We start from the raw sequence: 17,752 nt of genomic DNA, 5'->3' as shown, positions 1-17,752 counted from the left end.
TGTTTCAGGCCCATTAATGGCTGTGGCTTGGCAGTGCTTTATGTAGTTATTTCAGTCACAACTGATGTGGTGAACTTTAAGTATATAAGTATAAATACTGCACATCTGCTTAGTGTACAGTACCAGTTTGTGTAGTTACGGCAGATTTTCATGCCGTCAACTTATCGTCTGGTTTTGGCGAATGCTGTCATCTTCATTTCTTTGCACAGGCTTTACTGCCACTCTTTTGTTTTTGTCCTGCATCTCCGACTCATCCCACATGCCCGCATCTTTGATTTTTTTTTTCTTTTTATATTTGTGACCTTAAAAATAGCTACGCTGGTCACAGGATGACCTCACCAGTTTTTACTGGTCCAAACCACCCTTATATCCACCCCCCTAGTGTGAATTTATGTAATTCTTGCAGTATCTGGTGTGTGTGTGTGTCTGACATTTCTGCAGTTATCTTCACTTCTCTCTCTCTTCATCGCACTCCAAAGCTTGAAGTGAAGGCCCTACACTTTATGCATAACAGCCCTTAGATATTCCACACACTCATGGCTGATCATGTTTATTTTGCTGACTCATTGGGTGCGTGTTTGTGTGTGCGTGTACGTGTGTGTGCGTGTGCTGACTGTGTGATTGTTGTTTTGAATGAGGCTTCATGAGTTTCTCATCCCATCTGCCATCTGTGCAGACGCTGTTACAAAGGCCCATGGGAAATGCAGTCTTGGAGGCTATCCCCTCCTCCCTATGTGTCTAGAGGCTCCAGTCAGTCAACATGTCATTGTTAATCACAATCACAGAGGAGGAGGGAGAGACACATGCATTGCCCTTTTTATTTCAACATCTCATCCTCTTTTCTTTCTTCTTTTTATCATGCTGTTTTCTTAACTGCGTATCCAACATGGGTCTCTGGGGGGGCCTGGATCCTGTTGCAGCTGAAACTGGATTACAACGCCAACAATCTTCTTTTCTTTTCTTTTTTTTTACCATTTATTTTGATTGTTTACACATTAATTATATTTTTGTTTATTCTATTTGACTGTATTGGTCCTGGTTAGCTATTTATTTTTCAAAAAATAACTTTTTTTAAAATTACATTTGATCTCACTAAGATCTCATTGCATGTTGGTTCACAGAGCTTCAAAATAATACATCGTATTCATCCTGCTGTGTTGTCTGATTACATATCCAAAACACTACCATTAGTAGTTAATCACTTATAGAATTAATCAAATCTTATTTTCTCTCATAGTGCAATCCATTAATCAACTTTTTTTATATATTTTGTTGGAAATATGCCTGTCTCCTCCAACCACCGTTGAGCCCCTCATATATTTTCAACCTAAAGCTATGAAAAAAACAAGATTAAGAAGAAGTTTATCCTCTGAATCTGCGCTAGTGATAAAATTAACTGAGGCTCTTATCAATGCAGTTTTCCAGAAAATGAGGTCATGCAGGATACAGAATGTGGATTATTGAGTGTTTAGTGGCCAGTTTAGCCCTAGTGTAATCCATATCTTTGCAGAGATTTGCTATGGTCATCACTGGAGCACTAAACCCTCAACTGCTCATTGTAAAGCTGCGGGCAATAAAATCGCTTTGCCGGCCTGATAAGAAAAGCACAATAGCATTCGGCCGCTGTCTCACCCTCATTTTCTTTTTCGCTCCATCTCGCCCGTTCGCTCTCACAAACGCACTCTTTCTCATCACTGTTTTCCCTTCACTGCAAGCCGCTTCCTCTTGCCCCTTTGCAGTTCACACCATTCACTCTCTTGTTTGTTTTTCTCTCATCATCTCCCTCTCTGGTTCCCCCTTTTTTTTCTTTTTTTTTTTCCTCGCTCTCCTTCAATTTTGCTCTCCTGCGCTCTGTTGAGCCCTCTTGGCGAAGCGTTAAGTGTATAATCTGTGATCTCATGTCTAGATGGGCCTCTCGTCTCCTCTCACTCTGCACACAAAGGGCCTGAATGGCCACGACTCACTCAGGGGACACAAATGAGTAATGACTCACACATGCGCACACTCTCACACACGCCAAATAAACACACACGTACACATGGCCGCACCTCTCCAGCACACTCCCGGGGGCTTTGAAGTTGCATATTGATGATGCCAGTTCCAAAGGCTCAATTGAATGTGCAGAAGCAGAAGAGGTGGCTATTGACCGTCCACTCACCTCCCTGACCTGTCATCTCTCTGACAGCCATAATGAGCAACAGGTGCCTCTTTTGCCAGGTTTGGCCTTGATAGTTATCCAATATTCAACAGTCAGTCGTAGTAATCAGCCAGCATAATCGCTTGTTTGATGTGCCATCACAGCACTACATAATGGGCTGCGGTGGGTCTGTGAGAGATTGTTTTCGATTAAATAATAATTACTGAGATGAATTTTCACATTCAGTTAATGCTCAGAATAGCTGTGTTTAAAGGCTTAAATTAAGGTGATAAAATGAGAATTTTAATTAAAAGGATTTGTAAACGAACTAGAAACTAACAAAAAAAATTAATGGTAAATAGGTGCTTATAAATTATGAAGCTCAATCGTTAACAAAAAAATGGCGGGTGCTAAGATAGCTATTGTCTTCGTGTCACGTCAAGACCTTTTCATGTCAAGCTAAGAATAAGCAGAGGCAGTCAGATCACTAATGTCTGAATGGTGCTTTCATTTAAGAGTGGTGAGAAATGTGAGAAATGTGTCGTTGTTATATCTTATCCTTAATTTATGCCGCGATTCGTGTGCAAGTTCTTGCCTACAGAGAGCCCACGGAGAGCGGTTTTCAACCTACACAAACTGCTCCCATGCAGTCATCCAAAATCCCAACTGCACTTTGCTTGACGTGGATGACACTGTGGGCCAGTCGAATGTTGATTGGTTGACAGGTGGGCTTGAAAATGGAAAGGAAGTGACAGCAGGTTTCACAGAGAATGGCAGAAACACAAAGAAAAACCATCAAGGATTTAAAAAACAAAAATACAGTAAGAAAAGTGCAGACAGTGGCTACAGCAGATATTTATCATTGTTTTTAATACTTGGTCTCACTAAAGCTCTTTGTTATGAATGTTATTCATTATTCATTCTTCTTCATAGCTGGTTGACAGACCGATTAGACTAGCCCAGAAAGAGGTTGTACCACATATTTTCTATACTGCCCCCATCTGGCAGTAAATGCTCTCTGCGTGGAGATGAGCAGTCAAAAGCTGCCGATTACTAATTTCCCCATTACAAGGACATTTGAATAGAACAGGGCATTTTATGAATTGCTTTCATTGCATTAGATTACTCATAAATTTCATGTTCATTTACACAAAACCTTAAAAACTTTCATTTTTATTTTTGGCCTTCATCATATTGGACACTGCAGAGAGAGTTAACAGCTAAGGAGAGTAGGAAATTCAGAAAAATGGTCTGGGGCGGACTCAGACCCGTGTGATTCACCGCTGATTTCACATGTCTCCGCCAAAATCTGGCACTAGCAAGATGCCTCGAAATTCCTGGAAGCAGTGACGTCAGTGACTGCGGGAGTGGCATCTAAAAGAAATACAGTTGATTCACAGACACAAATTCTCTCTCTAATGATTTTCTCTGCATAGAAATGAACAAACTTATACAGTGTAATGTTTCATTTTTTACTATTATAAATAGGAAAGTGTGATTTGTTCTCAAAGGGCACCAAAGTTACACATTGGTCAAATGAGCTGCACCTCAGAATGACATTGAGCGACTGCTAGCAGGTAATATAGCTGATTAAGATGCTCAAAAGCTTGTGGAATCCAAAAAATGAGTAGATCATAGCCAAAAACATCCAGATAATTGCCGTTAGGATAACAACATGTTTATTTTTCACAATTTAAGTTGGTTACCCACTGATAACGACATTATTAATGGCTTCATACTGTTAAGTGTCCCTTTAAGGCATGATTATGTTAAACTCATTCAATATGAACAATACTGGGTCCCCAGGGTGTCATTCATTTTATTACTTAAAGCTTTTGAAATTCTGACCTGTCTTAGCTTGAAAATGCCGATGACCCTTGGAGCTGCTCGGGATTATCTGTGAGCAGTGTTGCTGGCGAGAAACGCTCGGAGGGACAGAGGGACTGTTTGTTTTACCGAGCTCTTATGAGAGCTGGTTTTGGCTGGCCAAGGAGCCTGCCCGTATAAGCCCTTTGTGGTGTGACAGTCCTGGCACCCCCCCAACCCCAACCTTCTTGAAACTCCCACCTCCCTGACACAGTACGAATGATGCCAAGCTCCCAGTGCCAGCTCCCGTTGGGGTCTGAATGAGCAGCGCTGCAAGGCCAAACAGTACAGAATTAGAAATGGGAGAACGGGCGTGGTTTCGGGCGGTGGGGGGTGAAACGGCAACATATAAGTGAGCAATTATAGAGCTGGTACATTGCAGGAATAACTGACTTTTATAATCACCTCAGTCACAGAGTGAAAAAGTGAGAACGAGTGGTGTCTGGCAGACAAACACTTCTCAAGCCCATAAATACACCACAATATAAGGAGATTGCTCATCAGTCATGAGCCCTGTGGGAGATATTCTTACATTTCAGACTGCTGCTGAGTATGTTTCAAGGTTAAACATAACATGCTCAGTGATCTGAAGAGTGTACTCTACAGTGTAGGCATATAACAAGTAGGCTTCTGTTCATATGCATTCCAGTGTTTACCTGTCAAATGTGAACTCTAGCTGGTTGCCTTGCTCTCTTTTTCTGTGTATGTGCATGCGTGCATGTGAATGGAACATCCAGCCCTGGACGGCGTGCTCTGGGAGCAATCATTGCCGTAATGGAGCCAACGCAAACGTCTTCTAGCAGTTGCCAGGAAGACCGTGAGGTCAGCGAGTGGGTGGCACTGCCATGCCCGTTTATCGTGATGCATGAGGAAGCAATGTGGCTCCCTCCCTGGTTTGTGTCTTTTACCCACCAGGGTGGGTAGTAAAGGCCTCTTGTGCGTGCTCATTGATTTGTGAGGGCATTGTCGTTATGGGTGGGAACCGACACTGTAGACACGTGGACCTGGGGTGAAAAGAAAGATTGAAGGTTACGAGTCTTTATGCAAAAGAATCATGTTCCCTCATAAAACTAATTAGGAATCTTTTGTGGCTGTGCACGATGGAGGCGGTGATGGTGCTTGAGTGCGCTCGAGTGTGCTCAGGCTGTTTGTGATGAGCCTTATTGCTATTTAGGTGGCGTGTTTATTTATACATCAATTAAAAACCCCATTCCAGCAAATAATGGACTCAGGCATCTATCACTTTTATTGAAGTCGCATGAAATGGAGAACATTAATTTTGACTGCAACATTTTCATAGTGAAGAAGTCTTTTTCAGTCCGACTGTCCTTCCTTTTTACGTTTTGAGGTCCAGGCAGTTTTTGGCAGTGTCATGCAGGTTGTTGTTTTTTTTCCCCCAGATGTTGTTTCTGGTAGAGCAGACATAATAATAATTATTCAGACACTTCTATTTCTCCCAGTGCGCTTTCTGCACTCACACTTTTTTCCCCTCCTTATTGTTTGTCACGAGACTCAATTCGTTGCAGTCGTTTGCATCACCCCTCTCATCTTGGTGTGATCTTCCTCACACGGGTGGGAAGCAGTATGCACAGCGAGATTCTTGTGCTGTACACGTGTAGGTTTGGCCCGGGGATGTGTGCGTTTCTCTGTTCAAGTTGCTGCGTATCCGTGAGCAAGTTTCTGCAGAAAAAAATAATTACGCCGCCTCCCCCCCTTAAGCCTCTATTACGTGTAATACTGAGCGTCTTCAGACGGACAGGCTGTATAGATGTAATACAACACAGTGGTCCCCAGTGAGCTCTGTAATTGGGAACCTCAGAGGAGAGGGGGAAATTCAATGTGGGATGAGTTAATTCTTCCTCTTTTTATTCCATACCTCGTTCAGGGGTCCACTCTAATCTGTGCATTCAGACTGCAGCGGATCAATTCTTATCACTGAAAGGGGGGAGGAGAGACGTAGGGAAGAATAAGAAAGAGGGAGGTAAGAGCAAGTAACATGCTGATTGTACACTTGAAGAACTGAAAGAGGTGTAGGTCTGTAAAAGGAAGGGAAAAGAAGGATGATGGATAAGGCCCAACCTTTAATCTTATAGGTCTGAGAGCCTGAGACTCACAGAAAGTCTATCGATGGGGCAGCACGTGACAAATGGTGGTGTTGCTAATGATTGCCGCACCTTTTTTTTAATGTCAATATTATATATGGCAGCGTCATTTTTCTTTAAAGTGCGATCAAAGCCAGGTTTGCAGGAGCTTCGGTGACAAATGTGTTAGATCAGTGTTCATTGTTTGATGTTTGTTTGTTTGAAATGTATTCATGAGTCACGTTTTCTAAATTTTGACTTTCAACTATTTTTTTCCCCCAATAACAGTCAAAAAACTGAACCTGCGGCTTTTTGCAGTGCTGTAACTACTGGCTGCTAAACTGAAGTGTACTTGCTCAGATTTTGTCAGGTTAGGTAGCAAAACATCTGTGCACTAATAAATGGTGACAGCAGCGTGTCCCTTGTTCCATTCCCCAGCAGCTGGTCTTTTACTACATGTCACTCCTCTGCTCTCTTTCCACACATTTCTCCTGTCTGTATTAAAGTTTGCTGTAGTGGAGTGTTTATTGGTATTCCAGCATAGGGTGAGTTTACATGCGCACAGAGCGGGACTGGAAAGCCAACCTACAGCTGCTGGGTATGACATTTATACAGGTAGGAAAGTATTGTGACATAATCAAAGACTCAAACATAGTGGGATCTTCAGACATTACTTGATTAGCAAAGTTGCTTGTAATTATAAATGCTCTGAAGTTTTCTTGACATGTGAATGAGACCCACTGATACTGATTTATTTATTTTTTCCCAATTCTGATTTGCTTTTTAACTACAACTGACAGCATAAGCAGACAAAAATAAACTTTTCTTCATGGTAAAATGTTATTTTCATTATAAAATCAATCATTAAGTGTAGGATCTTCTCTTGCTTACCTTACCGAAAAAAGGCAGTGGTAACAGATTCATATAACAAGATAAATGTCAGGTACTTGCATTATTTTTCCAGTATTTTCATAAAGTCACCAGAGAATAGGATATCGACCCTTTGCACTTTTTTTCCCTTGTCTCTATAATTTCCCTTGAACTTTTGCTCATACCGAGGCTCTGGATAGCTTTAGCGTTAGCCACTTTTTTCTTGAAAATATCCATGTTCAGTTTGGTCTGTTAGGAGTCTGATTGGGTTTTGGAAAGGTTTGTGTTTTTACTCACACTGAGATACTTCCACCATGCTAACGACATGTTAGCATAAGGCTGTGGGTGTGTGTTTGGTTGTGCTGCTATGCACGCATGAAATAGACTGGCTTGTAATCGGGCACATGTGAGGTTGACCAGTCACAGATGAGGCCCGAGAATGATAGAAATCGGTTGATTCTGGTCCCTGGGTGATCGATTCATTCTGTACGTGTAATATTCAAACCGACCAAACGTTTTGATGATGAAAATGAAAGTTGAACCAACATTGTGGAGACGACAACAACTTCACTTCCCCTTGTGTGTCCTTGGATTATTTGTTAAGCCTTCTACCAACAGAATTGTTTTCTTGTCTTTGATAATCAATTAAATTAAAAATAAACTGAGAAGACTGAGAATAAGAAACAAAAGTTAGTCAAATTTGCAAGTTCAGGCTTTGAACCTTTTTTTTTATTCTAGTAGGTTAATTAACTTATTGCTCAGCCCTCATCATCCCTGCGGTTATGATGCTGATACCAGGGACAGAGAAGTGCTATTTGTAACAGGCTGAGACAGTAAATTTCATATGCAGCAAATGAGGCAAAAACGAGCTGTTCATAAACAGCTTTAAGGTAAATGGACTGGTTCTTCCATAGTGCTTTTCTACTCTACGCGAGCACTCAGAACACTCTATACAACCTGTATGATTCACCCATTCACACGCACATTTCTATCTAAGTGCTTTCGAGATTCACACATACACATACGACGCTGGAGAAAACGTGGATAACCAGACGCATTTAATTCCTTCATTTCAATAATCTGCTCTATACTTCTCACTGTGTAAGTTCTCTTGCTGAGAACATTTGGTTCATCTGCAACAGGAGGTGTATTATTTGTCAGTGAACACAAACGATTGCCTTTTGTTTTAGACAATTGCCGGGAAGACTGTGTCTTTGTGGAAAACAGTGCTGGACTCAATGAAGTGAATCTAAATGTCTCACAAGGTGTATTGATCCAGCCGGGATGCGTTTAGCTGCTGTCGAATACAGCTTTGTCGATTTGTCAGATGAATATTATTATGCATTTGTTCTTTAAAAGTTACAATTTGAAGCTAAGCATGTGAAACTTAATTTTTTTTTTAAAACAGTGATCCAAACACAACACAGTTTGTAAATTGCTATGTGATCATCTCTTAAAGATATCAAGAGTGCGCAGAGTCTAACTTTGCATTCCCCGCTGAGCTTGTAATAGTTTTTGCTTAAGGGTCGTTTAACCACATGCGGAATGAATTATTGAAAATAAACCCTTTATTGAACAGCACCAGCATTATCTGCGTCTTCCCGCTCCTGACTGCAGACAGCACACCACAGCCCTGCTGCCCCCCCCTTCCAGTTTAATCACATTGTGAAACAGACTGACTCTCCTTGATTTATCGATTAGTTTTATTCTCTCATGCCGCGTAAACACCACAATAGTCATAATGTTTATCCTGTTTGCTGTCTTGCTAGCTTCTCATAATCTATTGCATGTTTCTTTTCCATCTGATTTAATAACCTCTGTGGTGTTCTCTTAGCTTGGTGGTTGCTATGGCTACCGTTTCCTGGATAGCGTAGCGTGCTGAGGGTGAACTGTGTGGGTATGGCTGTGTTCATGTGGCGTGTTAGTTAATCTGCTAGCGTGTTGTTGCTGTACTTACCCAAGTAATTATAGTTGCCAGCCATTAAGAGACGGAAAATCATTTGCATTCAGTTTTTAAAGTGCAGTCTCCTCACACTAATGCCATCAGAGAGGAGCGGGACCGACATGTGCGTTAACTTTGTATGTGTTCAATTGGTGTTGTGCATCTGAGGTGGTAGAGAGGGGCATATTTATGCCTGCTGTATTTTGAGAGTAATTGTTGTTCATAGAGAAGAGTTCTGTTTTCCTCACATTACTGAGGAGCAGAAGAGGAAGAGGAGATGGTGTGTGTGTGTGTGTGTGTGTGTGTGTGTGTGTGTGTGTGTGTGTGTGTGTGTGTGTGTGTGTGTGTGTGTGTGTGTGTGTGTGTGTGTGTGTGTGTGTGTGTGTGTGTGCCCACATGAAGGACGTTTATTTGTTGCAGCATATGAGGCCCCGGGCAGAAGAGATGCTTTCCTAACCACAATCAGCATCCATCAGAAGCCAGGCTTACCTCTCCTTCAGACATAAGGTTAAATGCTACACTAAATCATTCACTCTTCTTATTCTCTCTCTCCACCCTCCCCTCCAATTCCTGCTCTACCTCTGTTCCCTTCCTCCCAAACCCTCCCCCTCCTCCCCCTTCCCACTTCTTCTCCTTCAGCTGGTGGGCGGCGAGTTTGACCTGGAGATGAACTTCATCATCCAGGAGGCGGAGAGCATCGGCTGCATGGTGGAGCTGCTTTCCCACTGCGAGGTGACGTGCCAGGCGGAGATCTGGAGCATGTTCACAGCCATACTCCGCAAGAGTGTGCGCAACCTGCAGACCAGCACCGAGGTCGGCCTCATCCAGCAGGTGTTGCTGAAGATGAGCACTGTGGACGACATGATCGCGGGTGAGCAGTGGGTACACATGGATACATGCGCTAATACTTTGTATTTTGATCAGTTTTTGCAAGATTGGACAACCTTTAAAATGAGAATAAAATGGGATATAATGATAACTTTACAGCTTAATTCCCCTGAATTAACTCCACCCAGTAATAGCAAAAACCACGCCTGACTGTTTTTAGATAATTCCCTGAATGTTCTTACCACTTGCTTATTAGCAATTTTAATATGACCTCAAATTTGTGGCTTTGAACCAGGGCCAAACAGCTTGCAGGGGAAGCGTCTGCAGTGTCCGTGTCCAAACATATTAATGTCTTTTTTACTGGGTTTGGCACTGTGAATTCATCCCAGAGTCTAACTGTGAACGCAAAAATTTTGCCTTCTGTGGCGTCTGAGGACACAAACAACTGGATCACCATGCCATTGTGCACCTGCTCTCAGCACACTGAAAATTCTGGTGTTTTTTTATATGAAACACGGACACAGTTGTCAGTAACTACCAAGGATACTCTCTAAATTACTCTTCTTCCAACCTCATGCTGTTTCGGGACAGTGTAGGGGATCCAGCACACATTGCAGATACACAAGTGCAATTAGTCTGGAACGGGACTTCCAGAGAGCTTTCAAAAAACACTGGCAGTGGCACAGAGGTGGACTATGACATTACTTTGAAGAGAAGATCAGCCATATTTAAATAAAGGCTTTTGCTCTTTATGCATGAAGAACTTATTGGTCACACTTTGTTTATGATGATGGTAGTGCTTGAGGAGAGAAACATGCGGATGTATCGCTTAATTATCCTTATTTACTGGTATTTGAAAGAAATGTTAATGTTAACAAAATATTATGATATTATTATTATTATTTAAATAGTTAATAGGCCTTAAATCACAGTTTGGGGTTGAACACAATTGCCTTGGTTAACATTAGCTTTAACTTTTAATAGAATGTGTTTTTTATTCAGTTGCAGTGACACACACACACACACACTAACCTTATAGCTATTAGGCCAGCAGTGTTATCTGTATGCATGCCTTCACAATGACTGCTTGCATGTGAGGCATTCAGGGGACATCTTCAAACTGTGACTACAGAAAGTCGAATGTGTCAAAACTTTGCCAAGATCTGGAAGAAGACCCAAAACGTCACCCTTGGTTAGAATTTTCAGGAACCACTTATTTTGGATTGCACGCTTGGTGTAAAACTTCACTGATATTGAAAAATAGGTAAAATTCAGACTAGAAGAGCAGAGTCTGTGTTAAGGTCAGTGCCTTGATGTCTAAATCTGCATTTATATGTAATGAGTTCCTTCTGTGCCCAAACTCCAGCTCTCCACCGTGTGTCCAAGTTTCATGCACTTTGTCCTGCACTTTTTGCATAACCTTGCTGACAGACAGAGAGGAAAGAAGTCCTCTACCAAGGCCAGTGGCCTATCTCTCTACTTTAACGAAAGTGATGGGGATCCATACCAAAACCTAATGGACTGTTCTTTAACAGATGCCCAACCTCTCAACCTTGTAATCCTGTTGACGAAACAGCAACCAGCTGAATCTGTAAACGTGCCTCCACCTTGATGGAAAAAACTCTGATGTTTTTCCTTACATCAAAACCTGTTCCACGTGTCCATGAGTGTTTGCCCTGCAGTGAAACATCCATAAAACCCTCCGGTGCAGCAAAAGCAAAATAACAACCTCGATGTGTTTCTGTGTGCTCGCTGCCATTTGTTCACAGGGCTTGATTGCAAAACAACACATCCACATTCATCTCTTTACATGAACGTATTGACCTTGGCTTCCCTTTAATGATGCCTCGGAGTGCGCATCTTTTGCCCCACCCCCCCAGTGTCCTCTCTGCCCTAGCTAGCGCCGCAGGATGATGTGTTTTATAACTTCTCTGACTTATTACTGCTCACTACAGCAGAGTATACACCACTTAAATCAATTTAATGCCGATTCTTCCAGAGAGCTGTGATTCTAACATTTTTCCAAACCTATGCAAAATGACCTACATGAATTGAACGCAACAAAAACAGAGCTTAGGGGTTTTGAATCTAGGACATTGTGTATTGCATTTTCCTCTCATACCCAGCACCTCAGTGAGATATCCCTCTCCTTTATTCCCTGTCGCTAGGCTTTGGCTAATGAAATATTGTGGGAAGACTCTATTCATATCTAGCAGGCCTAATGGGAAAGAAGAGCCTTTCTAAGCAGATTGGCTCCCTCTAAGAGAGCTGTGCTGTCTCTCTGCCATATCCACACTGATCTGTTGTGGTTGTGTAAAGTGAAAGTCAATGAAGCAGGAAGGTCATTTGGGCTAAACAAAAGCCTCAATGTGGTATTTAATTATATGCTTGAATATTGAGAGGGAATTGTATTTAAAGCCTTGTTTTTGTCATTTAATGACATGTAGCCATTAAACAAAAGCTCTTTCGCAGCCTTAGAGATGGAGGTGACAAATTGTCACTACTGTCTGTAAAATGTGAACAAATTAAAGGAATAGTTTACAATTTTGGTAAATATGAATATTTGTTTTTTGCTAAAAGGAGATTAATACTACTCTGCATGCTGTTTTTTTGTACTATTAGCTGTTAAATTACATGTGTGGTCAGAAGTTTACAGAAACTCATCATTGTGCAGTATCTTTAATTACTTTAAAAAAGGGAAGTGGGTGCACAAGTTTGAATTTGGTTTGGATTTTATCTAATCTACACAGGATGAAAATTTAAAAATGTAGAGCCTCTGATATTTGCCTATACTCAAATCTTTTAAGTAGTGCTGTAGCTTCTTCAGTGCCTTTTAACCCTGTAAAGCCGGATACAAATTAAAGCTCATATCTGCAAATTAATATTGACTTAGTTTATTTATTTATTTTTTATTCTCACAATTATTTCACCATTCAGGCTTAAAGGGTTAACCTGACAGGTCCAAGGCCTGTTAACTTCTTGTGAGTGATTATAATTGATTTTGCCAGGTTAAAAATTGGTATTGGACCAATGCTCAGAACAATAGGAAAGAACTAGGAAAGAAGATTTAGAAGGAGAATTGTGTAGATTTACATAAGTAAACAATTGTACGTAATTACGTCAGATGTGTCACCCTTAGATGAGAGGATATTTAGTTAGGTTAGGATGTTCAGACAACCCAACAAGCCTGCCATGAACTGGAAACTGTTGGAACACTGGCTTCACTGGCCATAGTGGAGTGAGTTTTTGCCATGGACTGAGGAGATCCAGAACAAACAAGAAGCTCCTGCTCCAAATTCGACACCTTCGAGCTAGACTGGAATTTGCAGCTGTCCACATGAATGAGCCAAATGCTTTTTGCAGAAACTTTTTATGGTCAAAGGAGACAAAGATTGAGCTAACTGGCCACAATGACATGAGGTTTGTTTGCAGGAGTAAAGGCGACGCTTTCAAACATAGAAACATTGGGTCTGTACCAAGAAGCCAACCAGTTTAGATGAACCCCACCAGTCCATCCAAAATTATATCAGAGGCTTTTTGATGGCTACCAAAACTGTCTGATTGATGTGCACCCTGCTAAGTGATGTTTACCCAAGTGGGAGTAGAGGGGATGTATGTGTATATTCGAGCCCGTATGTACAATTGTGACCCTGTGTGGATTAGAGAAAATCAAAACTCCGTTCGTATTCTCAAAGTCATTAAAGATGTAAGCTGTACAGTCATTGCACTCTGGAAAAGAACAGTTCAAAGAAATCATTAAAAGCCCCAAATCACCACAACATTCATGCCTATGATGAGTACATGTAAACGTTTGACCACAGCCATATTTGTGAATCATAATTAACGCTGTCGCAGCTGACAATATATTTAGCCCTTTCTCAGTTGTTTGGCCTTCTATTCCCTGATGTATTAAGATCATTATGTACTAATGGAGCTTTATCTTCCGTTGTCATGTGTACTCTGACCGGATTTAGCAGTGCTGTGAAAAGCAACACTCGTTGAGGTTTGAGGTTGTGTGTGTTTTGTTTACATGGCAGTAGGTCTGAGTACCTGGATGAAGCGCCGCTGATTTTTACTTCTCTGAATAATAAATTGCTCAACTGACAGTATAAAAACCTGTCAGTGTCTTATGCCCTCACCATATTCTATCAAAAATGTCAGTAGAGAGCCTTCCAAACGCTGACTCACACACAAACTCATAGGAGCATGCACATTCAGGATGTCGCTGCCGTCTTACACTTACTTTCTGCCTTTGTGTGTGTGTGTTTTCTTTGTTGTCAGACCTTCTGGTGGACATGCTGGGAGTCATGGCCAGCTACAGCATCACAGTCAAGGAGTTGAAGCTGCTCTTTAGTATGCTGAGGGGCGAAAACGGCATCTGGGTAAGTTTTGGTGGTGATTTAAGAAGCGATTAGAATTTTAGATTGTGGGTACGTCTCCGCAGGATCTGTCATTTCCACGACTTCTATGTAAGCAGGTGAGCAGTGTTGTGATCTAGGCTCCTTCATGCAAATCAAGGGCATCCAGCGCAACTCAAAGCCTCTATAAACTCAAAACTAGCTGTTGTCAGTCGACAACGACAGCAACTGCAGTGCTTAAATTATTGCAGAAACACATTTTGTTACACTAAAGATACTTTGGGCTGCTCTCTTATTTCCCAAGGGGGCCGCGTGTTTGATTTGGCACAGATTTCATGCTGGATACCCTTCCTAACACAAGCCTCCCATTTATCCTGGCTTGGGACCAGCACTAGGAGTTAACTGGCTTGTGACCCCCACCCCCCACCCCCATGAGACTGAAATTGTGTCTCTTCCTGGTCATGAAGCAGGGCTATTTCATGTGTTAACCTCTGCACCAGTCCTGGAGAGCTTATTTGGAAACGAGCTGCCACTTTGGTCTCGATTTGAAAATCTGGAAGCAGACAGCTCACACGAGTTCATCCAGTAGGGTGCAGATTATGGTTTGCATGGTTGTAGCTTTAGAGAATAAAATAAGTCATCCAATCTAGCGAGTTCTCCAGCAGGCGTCCAATGCCGGGAAGCGGTGTGACACGCACCATTAGCTACGGGCTAAGACTCATGCACTTACTGGTTCTTTACAGTTTAACAAATATCAACACTACAAAAAAACTGTGATATATGTCATAAGTATCTCCCGTGTTTCATATTGTGAGCATTTCTGATGTGGTGTACCTCAGGGGACAATTCAACGACAGAAGGAGCTTCAGTCGGAAACCCTTTGTTTGCTCAGATGGCAGCAGACCAACAAATATATCAGAACATTATTGAAGATTCATGTCTGGTTTGAGAGGAGCTGGTATTCACGAAGCAATATTAATTTTCCCTGATGATTATTGGGATGTTATAACCTTGGATATGTTTGATCTTTTTAGGTTTTTGTTTTTTTTTTTGTTTTTACAGATGTCACATTTGCTGCTAAATTAGACATTTCACTGTTTTTGATTTACTGGTATTCACTTGCTGTGGAAGCTTAAAAAATGCACAGTATATTAACCATACAGCATGCGTTTGTCTGCGTGTCATTAGTCTGGATGTCACTTAGTGAGATGTCTGTGCTAATAGACTAGAATAAAGCAGGATGGGTGTGTATACCTTTGTGTGACTCCATGTTAGGATTCATTTTTGTATGTTTGTTAAGACAAGGGCACTTCAGCTTGTGTTCTTGTTTTTTTCTTTTTGTTTTTGCTTGTAATTGATTTTATTAGTGTAACTGAAGAGAAGCATGTTGAAAAAAAGTGACAGTGAAAGCTTAATCAGGTGTGAAGGTGAATGAGCCAGTAGAGTCCAGTAGAGTCACATTCAGTACACATATAATCATCTGAACTGCTCTATGAAGCTGAATGCTTTCTTCTGGGATTTCCATTTCTTCTTCTTTACTTCTCCTTACCTCAAACTTTTTTTACTCTTGCACAGTGAGCCAAATAAACGTCTGTTATCACAAACTGCCAATTTGGCATTGTATTCTCAGTGAATTGCTTTGCAGGCAATTGGAAGAGAGTTTGATTAATACATTTCCTCCTTTATTGAAACGGCAACATGAACCACTCTTGCACTTTGGTTGCTTCAGGCTTTTATACTGAAACGCATATGCTGTTTATTGTCGAATTTCTGCTTAAATTGGCTTCTGCTATTGCTGATTCATGCTTACTTTTAGAGCTACAAACGCCAGTACCTGAAAATGGGATTAATTCAGGAGCTTAGATTTGGGAGTGCTTAGTGCAATCTCAGCTTACATTGCTTCTTGTTGTAAGCTTAACAGCTCCCTGTAGTTTGCTCATTGGCCCACCTTCTAGTCGGACGGTTTAGCTGACTCAGAGCGGATGTTTTAAAACTGTACTGTGGAGATTAACGAGGGCTTTATGAGTCTAAACCGTCTCCTATGACATCCTTACTGACTGTAGTTTTAGCAAGGTTTGCAGAGTGTGCGATGATTCGGTGTCCGTTAACTCATCCTGTGAATCCTTGCCACTTCTTCGGCAATCCCCCCTCTGGTCACTGATCAGCAGCCCACTGCTCTCTGCTGTCCAATATCTATCACTAACTCATCCACCTACCGCTGTTTTCCCATCTTTTCCGATTCCTCCTCCCCTCAGCAGCCCTCTCCAGAGACAGATCGATTAAGGGTTGCCATGGTATTGATGAGGTGTTGTCGGGGGTAGGACGGAGGTGATTGAGGAGTTATTGATCCAGCTGGGTTGTGGTAGAGATGTGATGTCACACCATGTTTTTCCTTTTTTTGTTAAACAGTCTCACTCTCCGCTGTGCCCCTGATAGGGAGCATCTGTCACTTAATAATGGCAGTCACTTTGGCCTTTCCTCCTCTCCTCCAGCCAAGACATGCTATCAAGCTGTTGTCAGTGTTGAACCAGATGCCACAGAGACACGGCCCGGACACCTTTTTCAACTTTCCAGGCCGGAGTGCAGCGGTGAGACTGACCAGCACGCACTAACCACTTATACACTCAAGCCTTAATATAAGAAATCTATCAGAATAATTCTTTTCTATCCAGATCAATCCATGCTTGTTTACACTCAGTCAGCTCATATTAAATGGCATTTTCTTGTGCATATGAGTGTAGTGATAGCTGATTGTTCTGCTCCAGGCTATAGCTTTACCACCAATTGCCAAATGGCCATATCAGAACGGATTCACTATCAACACTTGGTTCAGGCAGGATCCACTCAACAACATCAATGTGGATAAAGACAAGCCGTACCTCTACTGGTAAGTTCATTCATCTGGACTGTTGAATAAGTTAAAGAAACATCTTCAAACGTGTATGTTTTCATGAATTTCAATGAAAACTCAGCTCTAGCACTGTTAAAGAGTTTCTGTTAGCTGTGAATCTTGCACTTATTTGCCTGACTTGTTGACCTAATGATGTCACTCTGATATTATTGTGTTAGAGAGGCGTTAAATCGAGGAAAAGGAATCAAAACGTCGCCAGGTTGGGTTTTTTTTTTATCAGCCCTCCGGGATCACAAAAGCACAGGGTTTCTTTGTAGACTCTCGGTATGCTTTAAAAAAAAACTCTAGATAGGTTTGAGAAAAAGAAAATGACAAAAGAGGCTCAGACATGAGCAAATTTCTATACTGGCAGCACTCGCTAGTGTTCTCAGTTTAAAGAAATTTTACTTTTTGTGTAAGAAGTGGCTTTAGTTCGTACGGACGTCCTTGTGCTTTCACTATTGATCCAAGCAGAGGAGCCGACATAGCTGCACAAAGCAAGTTCAGGCCTGTTCCTTCTGGATGTCAAAAAGCATTATAGTTACAGTTGGAAGAAAACTAACCTGAGGTGAACACGGATGACACAGTTTGAAGGAAAGTGTGCTGCACTTAATCACAGCATGCAAAAGCACTTAATAAACTGCAGACTGCAATTTGCTGCAATTGGTGTGAACACCATACAGGATAGGTTCACAAATGTGCATGTAAGAAAGGTTTCACTCGGTGCTTTTGGAAAGGTTGAGCGGACAGATTTCCGTCAGGATGCACGCACGTGACGGG

The 17,752-nt window shown here is 41.7% G+C and overlaps 1 protein-coding gene across 13 annotated transcripts in view; it reads left to right on the top strand.

Moving 5' to 3' along the window:
- The window catches only part of nbeaa (neurobeachin a), a 100,950-nt gene that overhangs the window by 19,509 nt on the left and 63,689 nt on the right, over window positions 1-17,752 (top strand). For all 13 annotated transcript variants that reach the window (XM_025910807.1, XM_025910806.1, XM_025910798.1 and 10 more), the window contains exons 2-5: window positions 9,536-9,767; window positions 14,006-14,106; window positions 16,575-16,670; window positions 16,848-16,969. In XM_025910807.1, coding sequence (XP_025766592.1) covers window positions 9,536-9,767; window positions 14,006-14,106; window positions 16,575-16,670; window positions 16,848-16,969 — 551 coding nt within the window. The remainder of the gene's footprint in view (window positions 1-9,535; window positions 9,768-14,005; window positions 14,107-16,574; window positions 16,671-16,847; window positions 16,970-17,752) is intronic.

This window comes from Oreochromis niloticus, linkage group LG10 (assembly GCF_001858045.2).
Source record: "Oreochromis niloticus isolate F11D_XX linkage group LG10, O_niloticus_UMD_NMBU, whole genome shotgun sequence".
Classification (NCBI taxonomy): Eukaryota; Metazoa; Chordata; class Actinopteri; order Cichliformes; family Cichlidae; genus Oreochromis; species Oreochromis niloticus.
Note: the sequence above shows the minus strand (reverse complement) of the source record. Positions and strands in the feature narration are given on the sequence as shown.